General features: G+C 47.2%; 1 protein-coding gene across 5 annotated transcripts in view; it reads right to left on the bottom strand.

The window, feature by feature from the left end:
* The window catches only part of FSTL4 (follistatin like 4), a 585,475-nt gene that overhangs the window by 31,679 nt on the left and 536,503 nt on the right, over positions 1 to 17,293 (bottom strand). For all 5 annotated transcript variants that reach the window (XM_060636146.3, XM_060636145.3, XM_060636149.3 and 2 more), the window contains exons 8-10: positions 15,312 to 15,432; positions 816 to 977; positions 269 to 403 (exon numbers count right to left, since the gene is read on the bottom strand). In XM_060636146.3, coding sequence (XP_060492129.1) covers positions 269 to 403; positions 816 to 977; positions 15,312 to 15,432 — 418 coding nt within the window. The remainder of the gene's footprint in view (positions 1 to 268; positions 404 to 815; positions 978 to 15,311; positions 15,433 to 17,293) is intronic.

Raw genomic sequence — 17,293 nt, 5'->3', positions numbered from 1 at the left:
TGGGACTAGGATATGCGAGCTTCTTTGGGGTCCTGGGCTCTGTCTGCTGTCCAGGGAGTTTCCCTCTCTGGGTTTTGTTTAGGTTGCCAGGGAAGGTCTGCTCACCTTTGGGCACCTCTGCTCCCAGCTTTAAGCACAGAAACATATGGGGCTTCCCCCTGTCTTCAGGGGCTCATGTTGGTGGCTTTGGCTCTGGTCAGTTGGTACCCCTGCACCAGACACCCCCCAACCAGCTCAGTGAGGAGCTTAAAGACGAGAGTGGACTCACGGGTCTTTCTAGCAGAGTCTTCGATGAAAAGTGAGGAGATATCCTCGTCCACACCCACTTCATTTTTGGCAATGCAGGTATACGCCCCCGTGTCTTCATACCGAACACTGCCGATGTGGAGTTCGCTCCCGTTGGCTGGAGGAAGGACAGTGCTCAATATGGCCTGCTCAGCTGGGTCCCCCCCCCACTCTCCGTGGTGCCCCCCTCCCGTCTCCCCTCTATTCAGTGTTGAGGTTAGAAACACAACCCCTCGGCAGGGCTGAGGGCAGCCAACTTCTGTGATACACACCCAGGAAGGGCTGGAAGAGCTGAATAAATTGAAGGTGGCATGAGACCTGACTGGCAGTTTGTCATCATTGTGCTCAAAAAGCCCGCAAGACCTGCGTTGGCCCAGATAGCCGGAAAATTTGGGGAGACATTTGTTCACTCTCAACACGTCTGGCTTATCTGACTTAGAAACAAATCATGAGTCTCATTTCCATTCCTGGGGAAAGTGTCAGCTGGAACTTGACGGGAATAGCACGGCGACACTGAGGGCAGTTCTTACCTAAAAGGGAGAGTTGTTTCGACATCTGGGTTGAGACGTCCATGCCGTTTTTCAGCCAAGTGATTCTGGGCATAGGAATGCCCTCTGCGTGGCACTTCAGACTGGCTGCCACCCCGGGCTCCTGTGCCTGGGTCTCCGGGTACACACGGATGACTGGCGGGACTGTGGATCAAGTTGGTGCTGGTCAGAGAGAGCCCCCGCCTGGCCTCAGGCCTGTGCTCTGGCCCCGAGACCTGCTCCAGAGGGGTGAACCGACAGGCAAGTCTGGAGTTGTCTTTGTAACCCGCTTACAATCACCCTGTTCAGCAACGCAAGCCCTAGAAGAAAGGGCTATAAAATGGATTGTAAGCAATAAACATGTCAGCCTTTGTACCCTGTAATTCATGGCTTTCATCATTATTCTAAATATGATCAGAAAGACATCCAACTATTTAATGCTATTCAGCTGCTACATGTAAAGAGCAACAGCCGCTGCAAATTTATTTCTAAATGAATAAAATTCAGATATATTATTTCTGTTATGGGAAAGCCATTGGACAGGGGCTTAATTTTTTTGCAGGAAGAGCTTTGCAAAGCACTTCTGGTCACTGACTGGCAGGGCTGCTAATTACATTACCACTCTGGGGAAGTCCATTGATCATTCCACTGGATCACTCTTATTTCTCCACTTCTTACCCCCTGCACTGTGGATGGAAGGCAAGTGTGGCCTGCATAGCTCAGCCATGGGCCCTGGGAGTCAAGTTCGGGACCAAGGATGTGACTGTCCCACTCATCAGAAAAACGTGGGTGGGCAAGGTGTCAGCGCCCTCCACAGCTTGCTGGCCTTTCTGACTTGAGCCGTCTGTGGGAGAGGCACCTGGAGGAAATGAAGACGGTTTGGAGGATCCTCCCTCCTACCCGTAGCTTTGGGCCCAGGAAATGAAATAATTATCATTTTCAGTGGACTCGAGGGCTCTTACTTATCCATATACTTTACATACTTCCAAAACGGGTCTGTGAGAGTTTATGTAAAGGCACCTGGATATTAAATTCAGTACACACCTTGTGGAAAGGTGGAAGATGGATTCTTCCTGAAGCAGGCCACTACATTTTCCCAGAAGTATTGTCTGAGAAAAGAAAGCATCTCAGTACTTTAGGAGAGAGATTTTTCTTGGGACCAGAGGTAGAACAAGTTGATGCTTATGGAGAAGGAGGCTGCTGGTGATCCCAGAATGTGAGCAAGGTGTCCAGTGACCTGTGCTTGGCTGGGCTGAGGACAAAGGAAAGTCTCCATTGCCCCATGAGACATGGACTGTGCAATTCCCTCTCAAAACTCTTTGGGAGGCTATTAATAATCTCATTAAGTCAGTCTGAGTTTCACGTCTTTTCTCTGGTTCACCTGTGGGGCAAAGCTGGGGGGCTGAGGAGAAAGCCAAACGGACAACCAGCAAAGGGCATGAATCCAGCTTCAGAATATCCCAGAGCTGTTTTCATAACAAGAGCTCAGAAGCACCCTGTGACAACCACATAGAGACTTAACAAGAATACAATCTGAGTCATTTCCCAGTTTCTCTTTGTTGGAGGTTCTGGGGGAGAGCTCCAGGATGTGCAGATCAGGCTACTGGGCTGGAGGAGGTAAATGGGGCTCTAGCAAAGCCTATCTGGAGGGCTGCTTACAGCATGAAAGTGCATCTCCCTTCTCTCTCTCTTGTTCAATGAGGAAAGAAACAGTAACTTATCTAGACAATTTCCTTACGCTGTGAATTTGGTAGAGGGAGGAACAGTGTTCAAGTTGGATATATCATAGAGTTTTACACAGGAGGGTGTAATTCAAGAGCATAGAGATAGAACTGGGGGGCTTAGGAGCACTAGACTGGTGGGGAGTTGGAGAAGGTGAGAGAACACCCAGAGTACTACAATGTGTGTGGCCGTGACCTGGGAGTTAATAAACTTGGGCTCTTGCTAGATCACCATTTATTTATACAAGCCTGCTTAGCAGACATAAAGTAAATTTAAAGAAGGTGAGAGAAGAATCAATAGAGAAAGAAGCAGAAATGACTGAATCAATTAGTCAAAAAAGAATAGAACTGATAAATAAATCTAAGACTTGGATGTCTATAAAAATCAGTAAGCCAAATTTCTGGCAAGTTAGATCAGTGAAAAAAATAGAGAAAGAACACAGAGAATTAAAAAATATGAAAATATAGGGGCGCCTGGGTGGCTCAGTCAGTTAAGCATCTTACTTCAGCTCAGGTCATGATCTCACTGTGAGTTCAAGCTCCGTGTTGGGCTTGACAGTTCAGAGCCTGGAACCTGCTTCAGATTCTGTCTCTCTGTCTCTCTGTCTCTCTCTGTCTCTGCCCCCTCGCCCAGTTGTGCTTGCTCTCTCTCTCTAAAATAAACATTAAAAAATAAAAATAAAAAATATGAAAATACTGTAATCAATTATAGGTAATAAATATGAAAAGCTCAATGAAATGGATCACTTAAAAGGAAGCCTTAATGATAAAAACTCTCAACAAAGTGGGTATACAAAGAATGCACCACAATGTAATAAAGGGTGTATATGACAAGCCCACAGCTAGCATCAGATTCAATGGTGACAAGCTGAGAGCTTTTCCTGTAAGATCAGGAACAAGACAAGTATGTCCACTCTCGCCACTTTTACGCAACATGGTACTGGAAGTTCTAGCCATGGCAGTTAGGCAAGAAAAATAAAATGCAGCCAAATTGGAAAGGAAGAAGAAAACTGTCACTATTTGCAGATGCCATGACACTAAATATGGAAAACCCTAAAGACTCTACAAAAAAACCTGCCAGAACTAATAAATGAATTCAGTAACACTCGAGGATACAAAATCAACAAAAAGAAATTGGTTGCATTTCTATACACTAATAACAAGCTATCATAAAGAGAAATTTAGAAAACAATCCTAGAGTGCCTGGGTGGCTCAGTCAGTTGAGTGCCCAACTCTTGATTTTGGCTCAGGTCATGATCTCATGGTTGTGAGATCAAGCCCCGTGTTGGGCTCTGTGCTGACAGTACAGAGCCTGCTTGAGATTCTTTCTCTCCCTCTCTCTCTCTGCATCTCCCCCTGCTCACACTTTCTCTGTTTCTCAAAAGAAATAAACTTAAAAAAATAACAATCCCATTTACTATTGTATCAAAAAGAATACAATATCTAAGAATAAACTCAACCAAGTAAAAGACTTGGTTTTTTTTTTTTAACATTTTTTAAATGTTTTTATTTATTTTTGAGACAGAGCATGAGCAGGGGAGGGGCAGAGAGAGAGGGAGACACAGAATCTGAAGCAGGCTCCAGGCTCCAAGCTGTCAGCACAGAGCCCAACACGGGGCTCGAACTCATGGACTGTGAGATCATGACCTGAGCTGAAGTCAAACACTTAACTGACTGAGCCACCCAGGTGCCTCTCAAGTAAAAGACTTGTAGTCTGAAAACCCTAAGACTTTGATGAAAGAAACTGAAGATGGCATCAACAAATGCAAAGACATTCCATCCTCATGGATTGGAAGAATTTATCACTGTTAAAATGTCCATACTACCTAATCTACAGATTCAGTGCAATCCCCATCAAAATGACAAAGGCATTATTCACAAAATCATGAATAATAAGACCCGAGAGTCCTAAAATCGTATGGGATCACAAAAGACCCAAATAGACAAAGCAATGTTGAGAAAGAAGAAGAAAACTGAAGGTTTCACTCTCCCTGATTTCAAACTATACTATAAAACTCTAGTAATTAAAATAGTCTGCTACTGGCAAAGAAAGAAACAAAGAAAGGAAGGAAGGGAGAAAGGAAGGAAGGAAGAAAGAAAGAAAAAAAGAAACACAGATCAAAGGAACAGTACAGAGAACCCAGGAAAAAAACCCCATGTACATATGGTCACTACAGCTATGCTAAAGAAGGCAATAATATACAACGGGGAAAAGACAGAATCTTCAATAAATAGTGTTGGGAAAACTGGACAACTACATACCAAAGAACCAAATTGGGCCACTATCTTACACCATATACAAAAATAAATCCACAATGTATTACACACTTGAATGTAAGACCTGAAACCCAAAACCTCCTAGTAGAAAACATAGGTGGTCAAGCTCTCTGACATCAATATTAGCAATCATTTTTGGACCAGTCTCTTCAGGCAAGGGCAAAAGTTAAAATAAACAAATGGGATTATATCCAACTAAAAAGCTTTTGCACAACAAAGGAAACCATCAATAAATGAAAAGGCAACCTACAGAATGGGAGAAGATATCTGCAAATCCCACATCCGATAAGGAGTTAGTATTCAAAATATATAAAGCACCTATACAACTTAATATAAAAAAAATCCACAAACAACCCAATTAAAAATTGGGCAGAGGACTTGATTAGACATTTTTACGAAGAAGACATCCAGATGGCCGACAGGCATATGAAAAGATGCTCATCATCACTCATCATCAGGGAAGTGCAAATCAAAACCGCAATGAGCTAACATCTCATACCTGTCAGAATGGCTAAGCTCAAAAACTCAATAAACAAGTGTTGGCGAGGATGTGGAGAAACAACAACCCCCTGTACACTGTTGGTAGGAATATAAATTCAGGCAGCCACTATGGAAAATAGAATGGAGGTTCGTGAAAAAGTTACAAGTTACCATACAACCCAGCAATTTCACTTCTGGGTATTTATCTGAACAGAACAAACACACCAATGTGACGAGATACATGCACACTGATGTTCACTGCAGCATTATTTACAATAGCCAAGATAGGGAAGCAACATAAGTGTCCATCAACAGAGGAATGGATAAGGCAGAAGAGGCATATATACAATACAACATTACTTGGCCCTAAAAAAGAATAAAATATTACCATCTGTGACATCAATGAAGGACCTGAAGGGTATTCTGCTAAGTGAAAGGAGAGAGTGAAATCTGACAGAGAAAGACACATACCATATGATTTCACTTATACCTAGAATTTAAGAAACAAAACATACCAACAAACAAATCAGAAACAGATTCACGGATACAGGAAAGACTGCTGGTTACCAGAGCAGAGACAGGTTGGGGAGTAGGCAAAATCGGTGAAGGGGATGAAGAGGTACAAACTTCCAGTTATAAAATAAGTCGAGGGATGTAAGAGACAGCATAGGGAATACAGTCATTAATATCGTAACCACCATTCCTGGTTATTAAGTAGATTTATCATGGGGATCATTTCATAACATACCAAAATATTGAATTCCTATGATGTACTAGTGAAACTAATAGGCTACTGTATGTCAATTATACTTCAAGAAAGAAAAACAAACTTAAAAGTACCAACACGAATTAGTCAAGAAGAGATTATTTAAAAAACTTTCAAGTGCTACTTTTCACTTATTCTAGATGAATGGGCCCTGGAGATCTTCTGTATAGCACATGGCCTACAAGTCAACAATATTGTACTGTACATTTAAAAATCCATTGAGAGGATAGCTCTCAAGTTACACATTTTTACCAGAAACAAAAAACTAAAAAACAAAGGGACACAAGGAAACTCTTGGAGGTGATGGCTATGTGTATTACCGGGATCGTGGTGACAGTACCGTGGGTACACACGTATGTGCAAGCTCATCCAACTGTATACATTCAGGACGTGTAGTTTTTTTGTATATCAATTATACATCAGTAACGTGGTTGGAAAAAAGTGCTACTAACCCAAAGTCACCCTGACTAGTCTCATAGGAAGGTTCTTTCGTATGTTGAAGGAATGGATCATTCCTATAGCCTATGACAGAGAAGATGTTGCAAATTAGGTCATGAAGCTAGTATAACCTGGACACTAAAACCTGCCAAAGAGCACAAAAAGGATGACTACAGACCTGGCTCACTTAGGACTAGATGAACCAAAATCCCAAGGGACGTATTAGCAAATCAAGTCTAGCATGGTAATAAAAGCGCGTACCATGACAAAGTATAATATGTTTCAGTGGCTAACTATCAGGAAATCTATAATTAATCACATCCAAAATCACAGGCAGTCAAAATTTGATTCTCTTGCTAGGCACTGAAAGGGCTTTTGAAAAAAATGCAAAATCAATTTCTTGGAGGAAAAAAACCTCAATAAAATAGGAACAGAATCATACTCGCTTCCTACAATGAGGAATATCTCTATAAAAAGAAGAAACAGCACCATTCTTTTCAGATTGGTGAAATATTAAGTTGGAAAAAAAAGAAAAAATGAAAAGGCAGGAAGGCAATATCAGACTCACCATTATAGCAGGTGTGACAGTCAATTGAAGGCAAGAAATGAGAAGCACAAATATTAAAAGGATGGAGAAAAAAATGTATTTTACCTGGATATGCTCCCGATGATGAACCCAAAAGTAGTAAGGTTTAATAAGTGAATGCAATATGGGGGCCAGTACCAAAACATACACAACTAATAGCTTACTTACTGACAGCAACCAGACAGAAAATACGGTGGACCTAAGTGAAAAAAAAAATGGTAAAATCTCACTGAGGACATAAAAAAAGACTTGAGTAATTGTAGAGAGACTTTCTGGGATAGGAAGATGTACTGGGGTTAAGAAAGGAGATACCCCAAATTAAACCATACCTTTAATCTAATTGCAATTCAAATCAGTTGGTGAAGTCTTGACAAAAGAATTCTAAAACTTACCCAGAAGAAAAAATGTGCAAGAACAGCTGAGTAAATTTTGAAAAACAACAGCGATGACGGGCACTTTTTCACACCAGATATTACTAAGTAGGACAATAGCAAACGTTGCGGGGGGGGGGGGGCGGTCAGGGAGGGGGTGGGGAGAGGCAGGGGACTGCTGAGGGAATCCCCACCTCTGGGTCAGGCACCACATTAATGGTTTGGATTGGTTTTACAAAGCTCGGTCAATTTATTATACGCAGCCAACATTTATTAAATACCACGTGGTGGCCGGCATTAGGGACAGAAGAATGAATGAAGATGGGACTGCTCCATATCCCCACGGAGCCTTCTGTCCTGGGGAAGGTGATTAAACAATGAACTCCAAATGTGATAAGCGTTACAGGGTTGTGGGGGCTGGGGGAGCTTTTGGGGCATGGGGACAGGGGTCTGGGAAGACTTAAAGAACCCAGTAGGAGCCACTCTCCACCTCACAAAGGAAACACTGACCTTCCATACACCCATGGTTCCCATGCCTCAATTGATGGGAGGTCTGTCTATTGATCTGGTAAATCTAAACCGGGGGTGTGTGGACTGGCTTCTACAGATAGATGGCCAGTGGTCAGTACCAGCCTTGAAGACAGTCCTTTGCCTCAGCCCTGACCTTTGATACCATCTGTGGACCCATGAAGTTCTGAAACTGAAGCGTGCATCTGCATCCCCTGGGGGCCTTGTTAAAACTACACCGGGACCACCGCGCAGGGTCTGGTCCCGGAGGTCTGGGATGGGGCTGGAGGATTTGCTTCTACCTATCAGGTTCCAGGTGAGATCTTGAGTCAGTTCTGACTTGGAAGACGACAATTCAGGGCTAACTGTGGACTGAAATGCATGGCACCATTCTAGAACAAAGTGAAACGTGACTGAAAGTCAAGGGTGTGGAATGAGTCATTCACTTAAAAATACATAAATGTCTACTGGGCAAAGACACCTGCACTGGCAGCGGTTGAAATACTGCTCAGATGTTCTCATGGTGAGAGGCGCCCCCTGCTGGCCATGGGTCTCTGTGAGCCACAATCATCCTGGGGCTAAGACAACACTTCCTGTGGCCTCCATCGTCTCAGAACTCTGCATGTTCCATCTTCCAAGGCTCACCCTTCCCAGTCTGGCCCCAACTATGCAAATGGAGGTGGTTAGGACACTCTTCATCCTGCCCCTGATTCAGGAGCATGTCAGTATTCACAAGAAGTCTGGGCTTCTGGGGCATCCCTCATCCCCAAAACCTTCGGTTGTATCTTCTGGAACTCATGTTCAGCCATCAGCAAAATGTCCTATATCCTCAAACTCTTGTATGAACGTTCCTTCACCTTCTCGCTCAAATGGAAACCTGGTGACATGGTTTCTCCTGCAGCCTCTTAAGGGGACTTGGCTCTCTCTCTCACCTCTTCCTCCTCTGAAGTGGGCTGGTACGTGGGGCAGGCACCCCTTGGTTCTCACCACCACCGCCAGCCTTCTTCTTCCTTCGTCCCGTTCTGAGTCTTACGTCCCCAGATGCCATGCCTCCTCACCCCTCCCGGACACATTGCCCCAGCACATCCCTCCTACTCCTGCAGCGTTCTCCCCCTTCCTAACGATTCTTCTCATCAGCCCATGAGAAGCGTTTAATTTCCACCTTGGGAAAAAAAAAAACAAACCCAAACCTCTTTCCCCCACCTTCACTCTCCGATACTGTCCAATTTTTCTCCTTGGAAGCACCCTGAAAAGATGTCCACATTTGGGGGGCTCTAATTTCTCTCCTCCATGGCCTCTTGAGCCAGTCCCATCAGATTTTCCCCACCACGCCACAGAAACGGCTCTTCTCCAACGACCCCCACATGCCAACCCTGCCCCCAGCGTCCAGTTCTCTGTCCTCATCTGTACTATTTGGCACAGCTGACCGCACCTCCTTGGTCCCAGATATCCCTTCACCTTCAAGCTCAGAAACCCAACCGGGTGCACAACACCTTAGCATTTATCATGTCTGCATGAGCTCCCGATCTTTCTTCCCCAAACCTGCTCCTCCAACCTCCTCTTGTCTCAGAAAATGGCCACTCCACCCTGCAGCTGCTCAGACCAAGATCCTGTGGAGGGACTGGTGACTTTCCCAGCAAGTTGACAGAGATGTCAGAGATGTCAATTTTTCAGTAAGGCTTTCACTTGCCATCCCCTCTCCCATTTCTACCTTTCATCTGACTTTCCTTATCCCTATATGTTTTTCCATTCTCCTCCTGAGTATTTAGCACCCTCTGACTTGCCCCAAGAGGACAGAGATTTTGGCCTGCTCACTGCCGGGTGTCCAACACGTGGCCTGTGAATGGCCTGCAGGAGACTCGTACGTATCTGTGGGATACAGATTATGACACCTGGAGGATCACGAGGGGCTGGCAGCAAAGGAGGGGGAAGCATTGTCAGCCAAGGGAACAATCAGTGCAAATTCATGGGCTGTAGCAGTTGGGGCCGGGTGGGGGCCAAGAGGTAAGGCAGGTGGGTGGCAGGACCCAGGTCACTGTGAACACAGACTGCAGGCTCTCGGGGCCAGGAAGCTGCTGGCTCAGGCCTCCCCTCCTTTGTCCTGCTGGACTGGCATGGAGGAGACAACAGCGGGACAGCTAGGGACCCTATGCACAGTCCTAGGCCCCTTGGGTCTTCCTCGCTCACTGCCTTGCACAAGCTCCGCTGAGAAGCCCATCGTGCCCTGACCCGACCACTTGCTAACTGGAAAACTGACAGGACAATGTTTAAGAAAAAAAAAAAAAAAAAATCATCTCATCAGTGGAGTGGGAGCTTACTCACTGCCCTCAGAACCAAACTGTCCTCCTTGTGTGTGGTGACACAGCCATCAATCCTACAGCTGGTGGGGAACAGGCCCAGGCTCTGGATGAAGCCCCTGATCACCTTGGGCAGAACATGCGAATCCTACTAGAGCCAGGGCTCTGGACCCAGCCTCCTGCCAGGACAGGAGAGCCAGAGAAGCTGACTGGGCATGGAGGCGTCAAAGACCCTGGTGGCCCTGGCCCCCACTTGGATGGGGCCCAGTCAGAAAAAGTCCTACATTTTCATTGTGAGAGACTGAGCGGGTGGTGGGGACACACAAATTCCTTCCAGCAACAAAGACCCACCTGTTTTCCGTTGGCCCTCATCTCCCCTCTTCCTTTGTATTAATTCACACACCAAAAAATCATTTGAAATTAATATATTCTGGGTAAACACATTCACTTTCTTTTAAATTTGCAAAACCCTCCAATGAAAACATTTGAATATGTAACACAAAGGCCCGTTTTCTTTGGGAAGCATGGATCATTTCCAAGGTGAAAGGCAGCATAAACATGTCCTAAGTAAGAGGCACATTCACAATAGTACCAAGCTGGAGTAATAAACAGATTTGGGAGATTATTATTGTGTTTTGAGAAAGAATCCTTACTTGTCTGAACCGTGGGGGAGTTCGAGTGTGTTTTTATTTTAATGGATTAATCATTTATGTCTGAAGGTCTCCCTCCTTCCTATGAAGGCAATGCAGGAGGTTTGCATGAAGTTATAAATCATGTCAGTGTTTGGGCCTCATCTCTGGGAGGCCTGGTCTATGGGGAAGTCATACTAATAATTTGAGAGAGGCCAACCAGGTCAAGGCAGAGCTGTGGATGGAGAAGCCCCAGAAGGTGGTGGCCCAGCCTGTATATGGGGTCCTGCTCCTGCCATCAGGGAGCGGGGCAGCTCCAGAAAGTATTTTATCCCTGGTTTGGCAAGTTTCTCTGGGCCTTGATTTTCCCCTCTGTATAATGGATTGGAGGCTCTCTGAGGGGCCATCAGCTCAGACCATCTGTGTCCACAAACTGTAGTGAAATATGGCTGAGATAACCCCTAATCTCTCCCATATCTGTCCCACCCTGGACAGTAAACAGGCATTTTCTGAGCATTTTAGATATAGCAGATCTCATCAGGCTGATAAGGCAAGAGGTACTACTGTTATTCCCATTTTACAAGTATGTTCACTTGCCTTCTTTGTATGCCAAAAGCACTTGAACCCAGGTCTCTCTGGCTCAGAGTTCAGCTCTTGACTGTGTGACAGAGTTGTCGCCCGATGGGAGCTGCACCGTGCCTAGGCTGGAAAGCCCTACCCAGTTCCTGCCCCCTGGAGTGGGATCTCTGTGCCTTTGCCCACCAGCCACATGTGAACTCCCCAGCACCTCTGCCCATTGGCTTGGAGTCTTCGGAGCACTCAGAGAAGCAGTTAATTAGGCGGGGCCCTCTGTCCTCCTTTCTTCATCCCCCCAACCCCTTCCCTCTGGTTGGAGAGAAACTATCTGGAGGAATGGACACAGAACATCGCTCCCTGACTGTGTGTCCACACACAGCTTCCACTCAGTAAGCCACAGGCCAGCTTCCGGGCCAAGTGGGGACTGAACCAGACCTCCTACAGCACTGCTGGGCAACAGCACCGAATTCTAACCAGGCAGCTCAGGATCTTCATGGTTTTCAATCATGCTTGGGATGAATGACAAAAGGGAACCAATCCCAGGGATGAATTTCCTCCTGCCTTCTCTCCCGCTTCCTCAGGAGACTCCTGAGCAAGGCAGCATTCCTGCTGTCGTGAGCACCAAGGGTGCCTCCTCAGTTTCCCAGGGGCTCCGCCAGGAAGCCTCTGGCACCACGCTGCAGCCTGCAAAGCTCCCTGCGTCTGGTGCCACTGTGAGCCTTGCATGGCACCCCAGCCTTCCTGGGACCTGAAGCAGCATCGGGAGTCTCCACTGTGATGGGCCGAGCCCCAGCTGAGCTGGACAAGCGAGCCACATGGCTTGCCAACCTCAGTCCTGCTGAGGCCCGGCTGGCCCTACATTCCCTGCTGTAGCTTCTTCATCACGTGCTCAGGCTGCCAGCTGTTTTCGGCCAGGCCTGAGCTCAGCACGAGGGGCAGAGGGACATGAGGCAGGATGCCTGTCCCCTGTCCTCCACAGTGTGTGGCTGACACCTGCATCCACCATCTGGATTCTTTAATAGCAAGAACATGATGCCCTGGTAAGGAGGGGTAGGGTAAGGCAGGGCAGGGTAGGTGTTAAGAGTCTGGGCTTTGGAGTCAAGATGTGCTTTGCAGTTCCTAACTGCAGGGCTGGGATCCTGAGACCACCGAATCCCTCTGAGCTCCAGTCACCTCCTTTACGAAACGGGGATGCCACACCACAGGTATTCAGCATTTGCTTTCCTAACTGTGTCTTTCACACCATTCTATTTTCAACATCTTGTCTTCCCAGACAAATACAACTTTTTTCCCTCTCAGTCTGACACAGAGCTTAACTTCTCTAACACTCGGAAAACCTTGCTTCTTATTTCCAGGTCAGCAGGCAGTGGACTTAGGTCTCTGGGAGGCAACTCCACCTACTTGAGCATGGTGCTTCCATGAGGGAGCTGGCTAGTGGACCCACACGTCACCCCCAAGTGCTGGGAATCAGCCCAACCCAAGAACTTCATGAGCTCCTGCAGCTAGAGGCGCCCCCCCCCCCCCCCCCCCCCCCCCCCCCCGCCCCCAGTGGCCTCACCTGGCTGTCATGGGGCCAAGCACAAAGGGTCAATTTAATGACAAAAAAACCCTGATCACCAAGATCCCAGCATGCTCCTGACTACTGATCGTGTTTCCGCTGGAAGAGAAGCCTTAAATCTTTCCGCAGTTAGGAAATAGATCTCAAGTGGCCTCTTTTGGTTCTCAGCGGTTGGTTTTGCTTTATGTAGACTCCCCTGGGCCAAAAGCAGCCTCTTCGGTGGAGACTAGGTCATGGTGGGGCCGGTGGGTGTGGGTGGGAGGTGTTCAGGGAGGGACTGAACAGCTGCATAGCCTACTTCCCATCTGGAGGGAGGGGCTCATTCTCTAGCTGGAGCTGAGGGTACCTCATGGTGCTTCTGGGTTTGGGCTTTGCTCTTGGATTCAGCACTGGGTGTGACTAACAGACTCACCCGCATCATGACCACAGACTCACAAGTCTGGGGAGACATGGGGCAGAAGGGCATGGACTTGCCCTTAGCACCATGGACTTGCCAGTTAGCATATGAAGTCATCTAAGACCACACAGTCCCTTCCAGAGGCCCAGGGCAAGTACAGGCTCTCACCTGTGAGGCACTCAGTTTCCCTGGCAGGTGGCTCCCCTCCCCCTCCTCAGAGATTCTTTTGTAAGAAATAAAGGAGAAGAGGTTCAAGCTCACTAAGCCCCTCGTTCTTGTGAAGTGGGGTCAGGATATAAAAGGCTAAGAATCTGTGAATACTGCTTCATTTGCCTTGTCCAGGTTTATCGGAGGACCCGAGGGACCTGGGGTGAGCCATGTCGAGTTGTTTCACAACCAAGCGGTCACCGACATTGTACCACGCCAGGCACTCCTTGCCAGGTTTAGAGGGAAAAGCCCTCTTTCTGTTACAGAGCACGTGCTCTGCCCTTGGAGCAGCCCCTGGTGCCAGGGAGCCCCAGACACTGCCTGCTGGCTACACTGGACAGTGACCTCTGAACCTAGTCTGGGTTAACTCACCTAGTTGTAACTAGGAACCCCTGGGTTATTTCTGGAGAAATCCAGTGACTTCATTGTAGGCCTGGATTTAAGCCAGCAAGCACAGTTGCAAACCCCCAAAGAATTAAGTATGTCCCAGGGTAAGGGAAATACTAAGATATGGCCTAGGCATGTATGGCTATAAAAATCCTACAACATCCTGCAGGGTAAATGTAGACACCAGCTGAGCTCACCCCAGTTGTCCTTAAATGGCTTGTTACCATGATTCCAGAGGTAAGTGAAATGGAGCCTCATTATGTAATCATTCTTAACACCTTGCTCACTTTATCTCAGAGCAGAAGCCCCGGCCACCAGCTGGCACAAAAGATCTAGGGCAGACTTGGAGTTTCCACACTGCCGTGATACTTGAACGCCCTGCTCAGTGGTCGAAGTGGAGCCCCGCTGGGCTTGGCTGGATGAATCTAACTTCTGTGGGGTGCTGACCACGGCACTGTGATGGCCTGCTTGTGTTGATGGCTGAAATGGCCAGGTTGGGGCATCCAGTGGTGTGACACAGAGGTCAAAGCATGGTCCTAGGTCTAGGAACACACCCACCAGTGGTGTGGCTGAAGATAAGTGACCTTACCTAGAGATTCATCCATAACGTGGGTTAAAATACACTGACTGGTGAAGTCCACATGACGTGTTAGCACAGGGCTTGGCCAGCCTAAGTGCTCAGAAAACACTGGCTATTTCAATGGCTTGTGTTGTCATCGGGAGGGGCTTATTCTTCTCAATTTCTAGGAGTCCTGGCAACACGGGGGGTCTGTGAGAAGCAATAAAAATGTCCCAAGCCTGCTCAGGTTCTGTCTTAGCTTGGTCTCAACTGAGGCTTGTTGAGCCTCTTAGGGAGGCATACGGGAAGCAGGCCCTGGTGTAAGAGGTAATGCCTCCCCACTTGACAGGTGATTCGGGTGAACACCACCTGGGAGAGGAATGTTGTGTTGTAGACAGTGTCAGCTACTCAGTGGGTCCAAGAGCACAGCAGCTGGCTGTCGCTGAGGCACCGGTACATTCTATGGGGACTCCACTAGAGCCCCGGCTGCTGAGTGTGATTTGCCTGAGTAGCTCACCCCCTTGCACTGGGATCATCTCATCAAAGAAGGTTTCGGGTGAAGCCATACGGAGAAACTAGTCGGCAGACTGCCCTTTCTCCACTGCTGCCCTTTACTTACTACAGGGATGAGATACTTGGGGCTCAGACAATCTTTAAGATAGAGTACGGGACGGGGAGGAGTGCTGTGAGCAGCATTTTGGGAACGCTTTGAAGGGACGACATGCATGGAGCCATTTACTAACCATTCACCTGCAGGACGTGGGTCTGGAAGAGCTCCTCATGGCCGGAGGCGTGGCAGGTGTAGTTGCCCATGTGGATGGTGGTCACCTTGGTGATGTAGAGGGAGTCATCCTCTCCGAAGTCCTGCACAGGGCGAGGAAGACAAGGAGGTCGGTCTTTGCACTGAGTAGGCCGGAAAGGATAGATAGGTCTCCTACTTTTCCAAGAAAACAGAAACCCTGCTGTGGTAGAGCCCCTCCCTCAAGAATGTGGTGGAGGCCTCCTGAGAACAAAGGCAGGCAACGTGGCCCAATCAACATGACTCTGGAACTTGCACTGTGTCCAATCAGACGATATGTCACCAAATATGGGAGACAAAGAAGTAGAAATTGCATAAAAGCTACACCCCGCTGCACTTGAGACTCAGTTTTTTTGGTACGAACCCACTGAGCTCGTGCCGGCAGGATGAATCAAGTTGCTTCCTGGACAGACAAGCCTCGGCGTCCCGTCACTCTGTGTGAGAATCCTGCTACACTGTAGCCGAGCTGCCGGTGGGGCTGTGATGGCCCAGGCAGCGGGGACCCAGTCGCTCTTCCGTGTTGCTTGCCTCGACCTGATATACTCACTTAACGCCTTATTCAGCCTGTGAGGCCAGGCTTGAATACCTTCCCCACACACTCCCTCAATTTCTAATCACTGGGCTCGTTTGCCCCTCCTACTAATCCTGGGCCTGCTCGGTTGGTTTCCTGGGCTTCTCACCCACCTGCTGAAAAGCTCTGGCGGGCAGCCTTGTTTAGGGCTGGCAAGTATTTCTTACAAAACTCGACACCCCCAAAACAAATAATCCAATTAAAATGGGCAGAGGGCACGAACAGACATTTCTCCAGAGAAGCCATCCAGATGGCCAACAGGCACATGAAAAGATGCTCAGCATCACTTATCAGGGAAATGTGAACCAAAACTACAATGAGGTATCATCTCACACCCGCGAGGAGAGCTAAAATCAACAACCTAAAAAACAACAGGTGCTGCTGAGGGCGTGGAAGAAAAGGCGCCCTCTTGCACTGCCGGTGGGAATGCAACGTGGTACAGCCACGGTGGGCAGTAGCATGGAGGTTCCTCAAAAAGTTCAAAGTACAAGTAGTTTATGATCCAGCAATCGCACGGCAAGGTATTCAGCCAAAGAATACAAGAAGACCGATTCAAAAGGATACACGCACCCTGATATTTAGAGCAGCATTATTTACAACAGCCAAGATAGGGAAACAGCTCCAGTGTTCATCACCTGATGAGCGGATAAAATAGATGTGGTACACGCGTCTCCAGTGGGATATTATTCAGTCATAAAGAATGAAATCTTGTCATCAGCAAAACTATGGGTAGAGCTAGAGACTATATATACTAAGTGAAACAAGTCAGTGAGAGACAAATACCATATGCTTTCCTTCATGTGGGGAATTTAAGAAACAAAATGAACAAGCAAAGGGAAAAAATAAGACAGAGAGGCAAACCAACGAACAGACTCTTAACCATAGAGAACAAACGGCTGGTTACCAGAAGGGAGGTGGGTGGGGGATGGGTGAAATAGGTGATGGGGGTTAAGGAGGGCACTTGTGATGAGCACTGCGTGATGTATGGAAGCGTCGAATTGCTCTACTAGACACCTGAAACTAATATTACACTGTGCGTTAACTGGAATTAAAAAAAAACGAGAAAGTTTTTCTTAAAGGGACAGACAGCAAATCTTTTCGGCCTTGTGGGCCATAGGGTTTGTGTTAACTACTCAACTCTGCCTTGTAGCACAAAGATAATCATGACAGTACATACATTAATGAGCACCACTAAGCTCCAGTGAAATTTTATTTAAAAAAGTAGGCGGGAGAACAGATTTGGCTTGCAGGGAGACTTGGCCTACCCCTGGTTCAAATCCACCTTCCCCAAAGACTTCCAGGCAGCTTACAGAGACCTAGATAACCTGAGAAGGGGAACAGAACCCTGAGGAAAA

This window comes from Panthera onca, chromosome A1 (genome assembly GCF_046562875.1).
Source record: "Panthera onca isolate mPanOnc1 chromosome A1, mPanOnc1 haplotype 2, whole genome shotgun sequence".
Lineage (NCBI taxonomy): Eukaryota > Metazoa > Chordata > Mammalia > Carnivora > Felidae > Panthera > Panthera onca.
The sequence above is the reverse complement of the archived record's forward strand: the minus strand, read 5'-3'. Positions and strand labels throughout refer to the sequence as shown.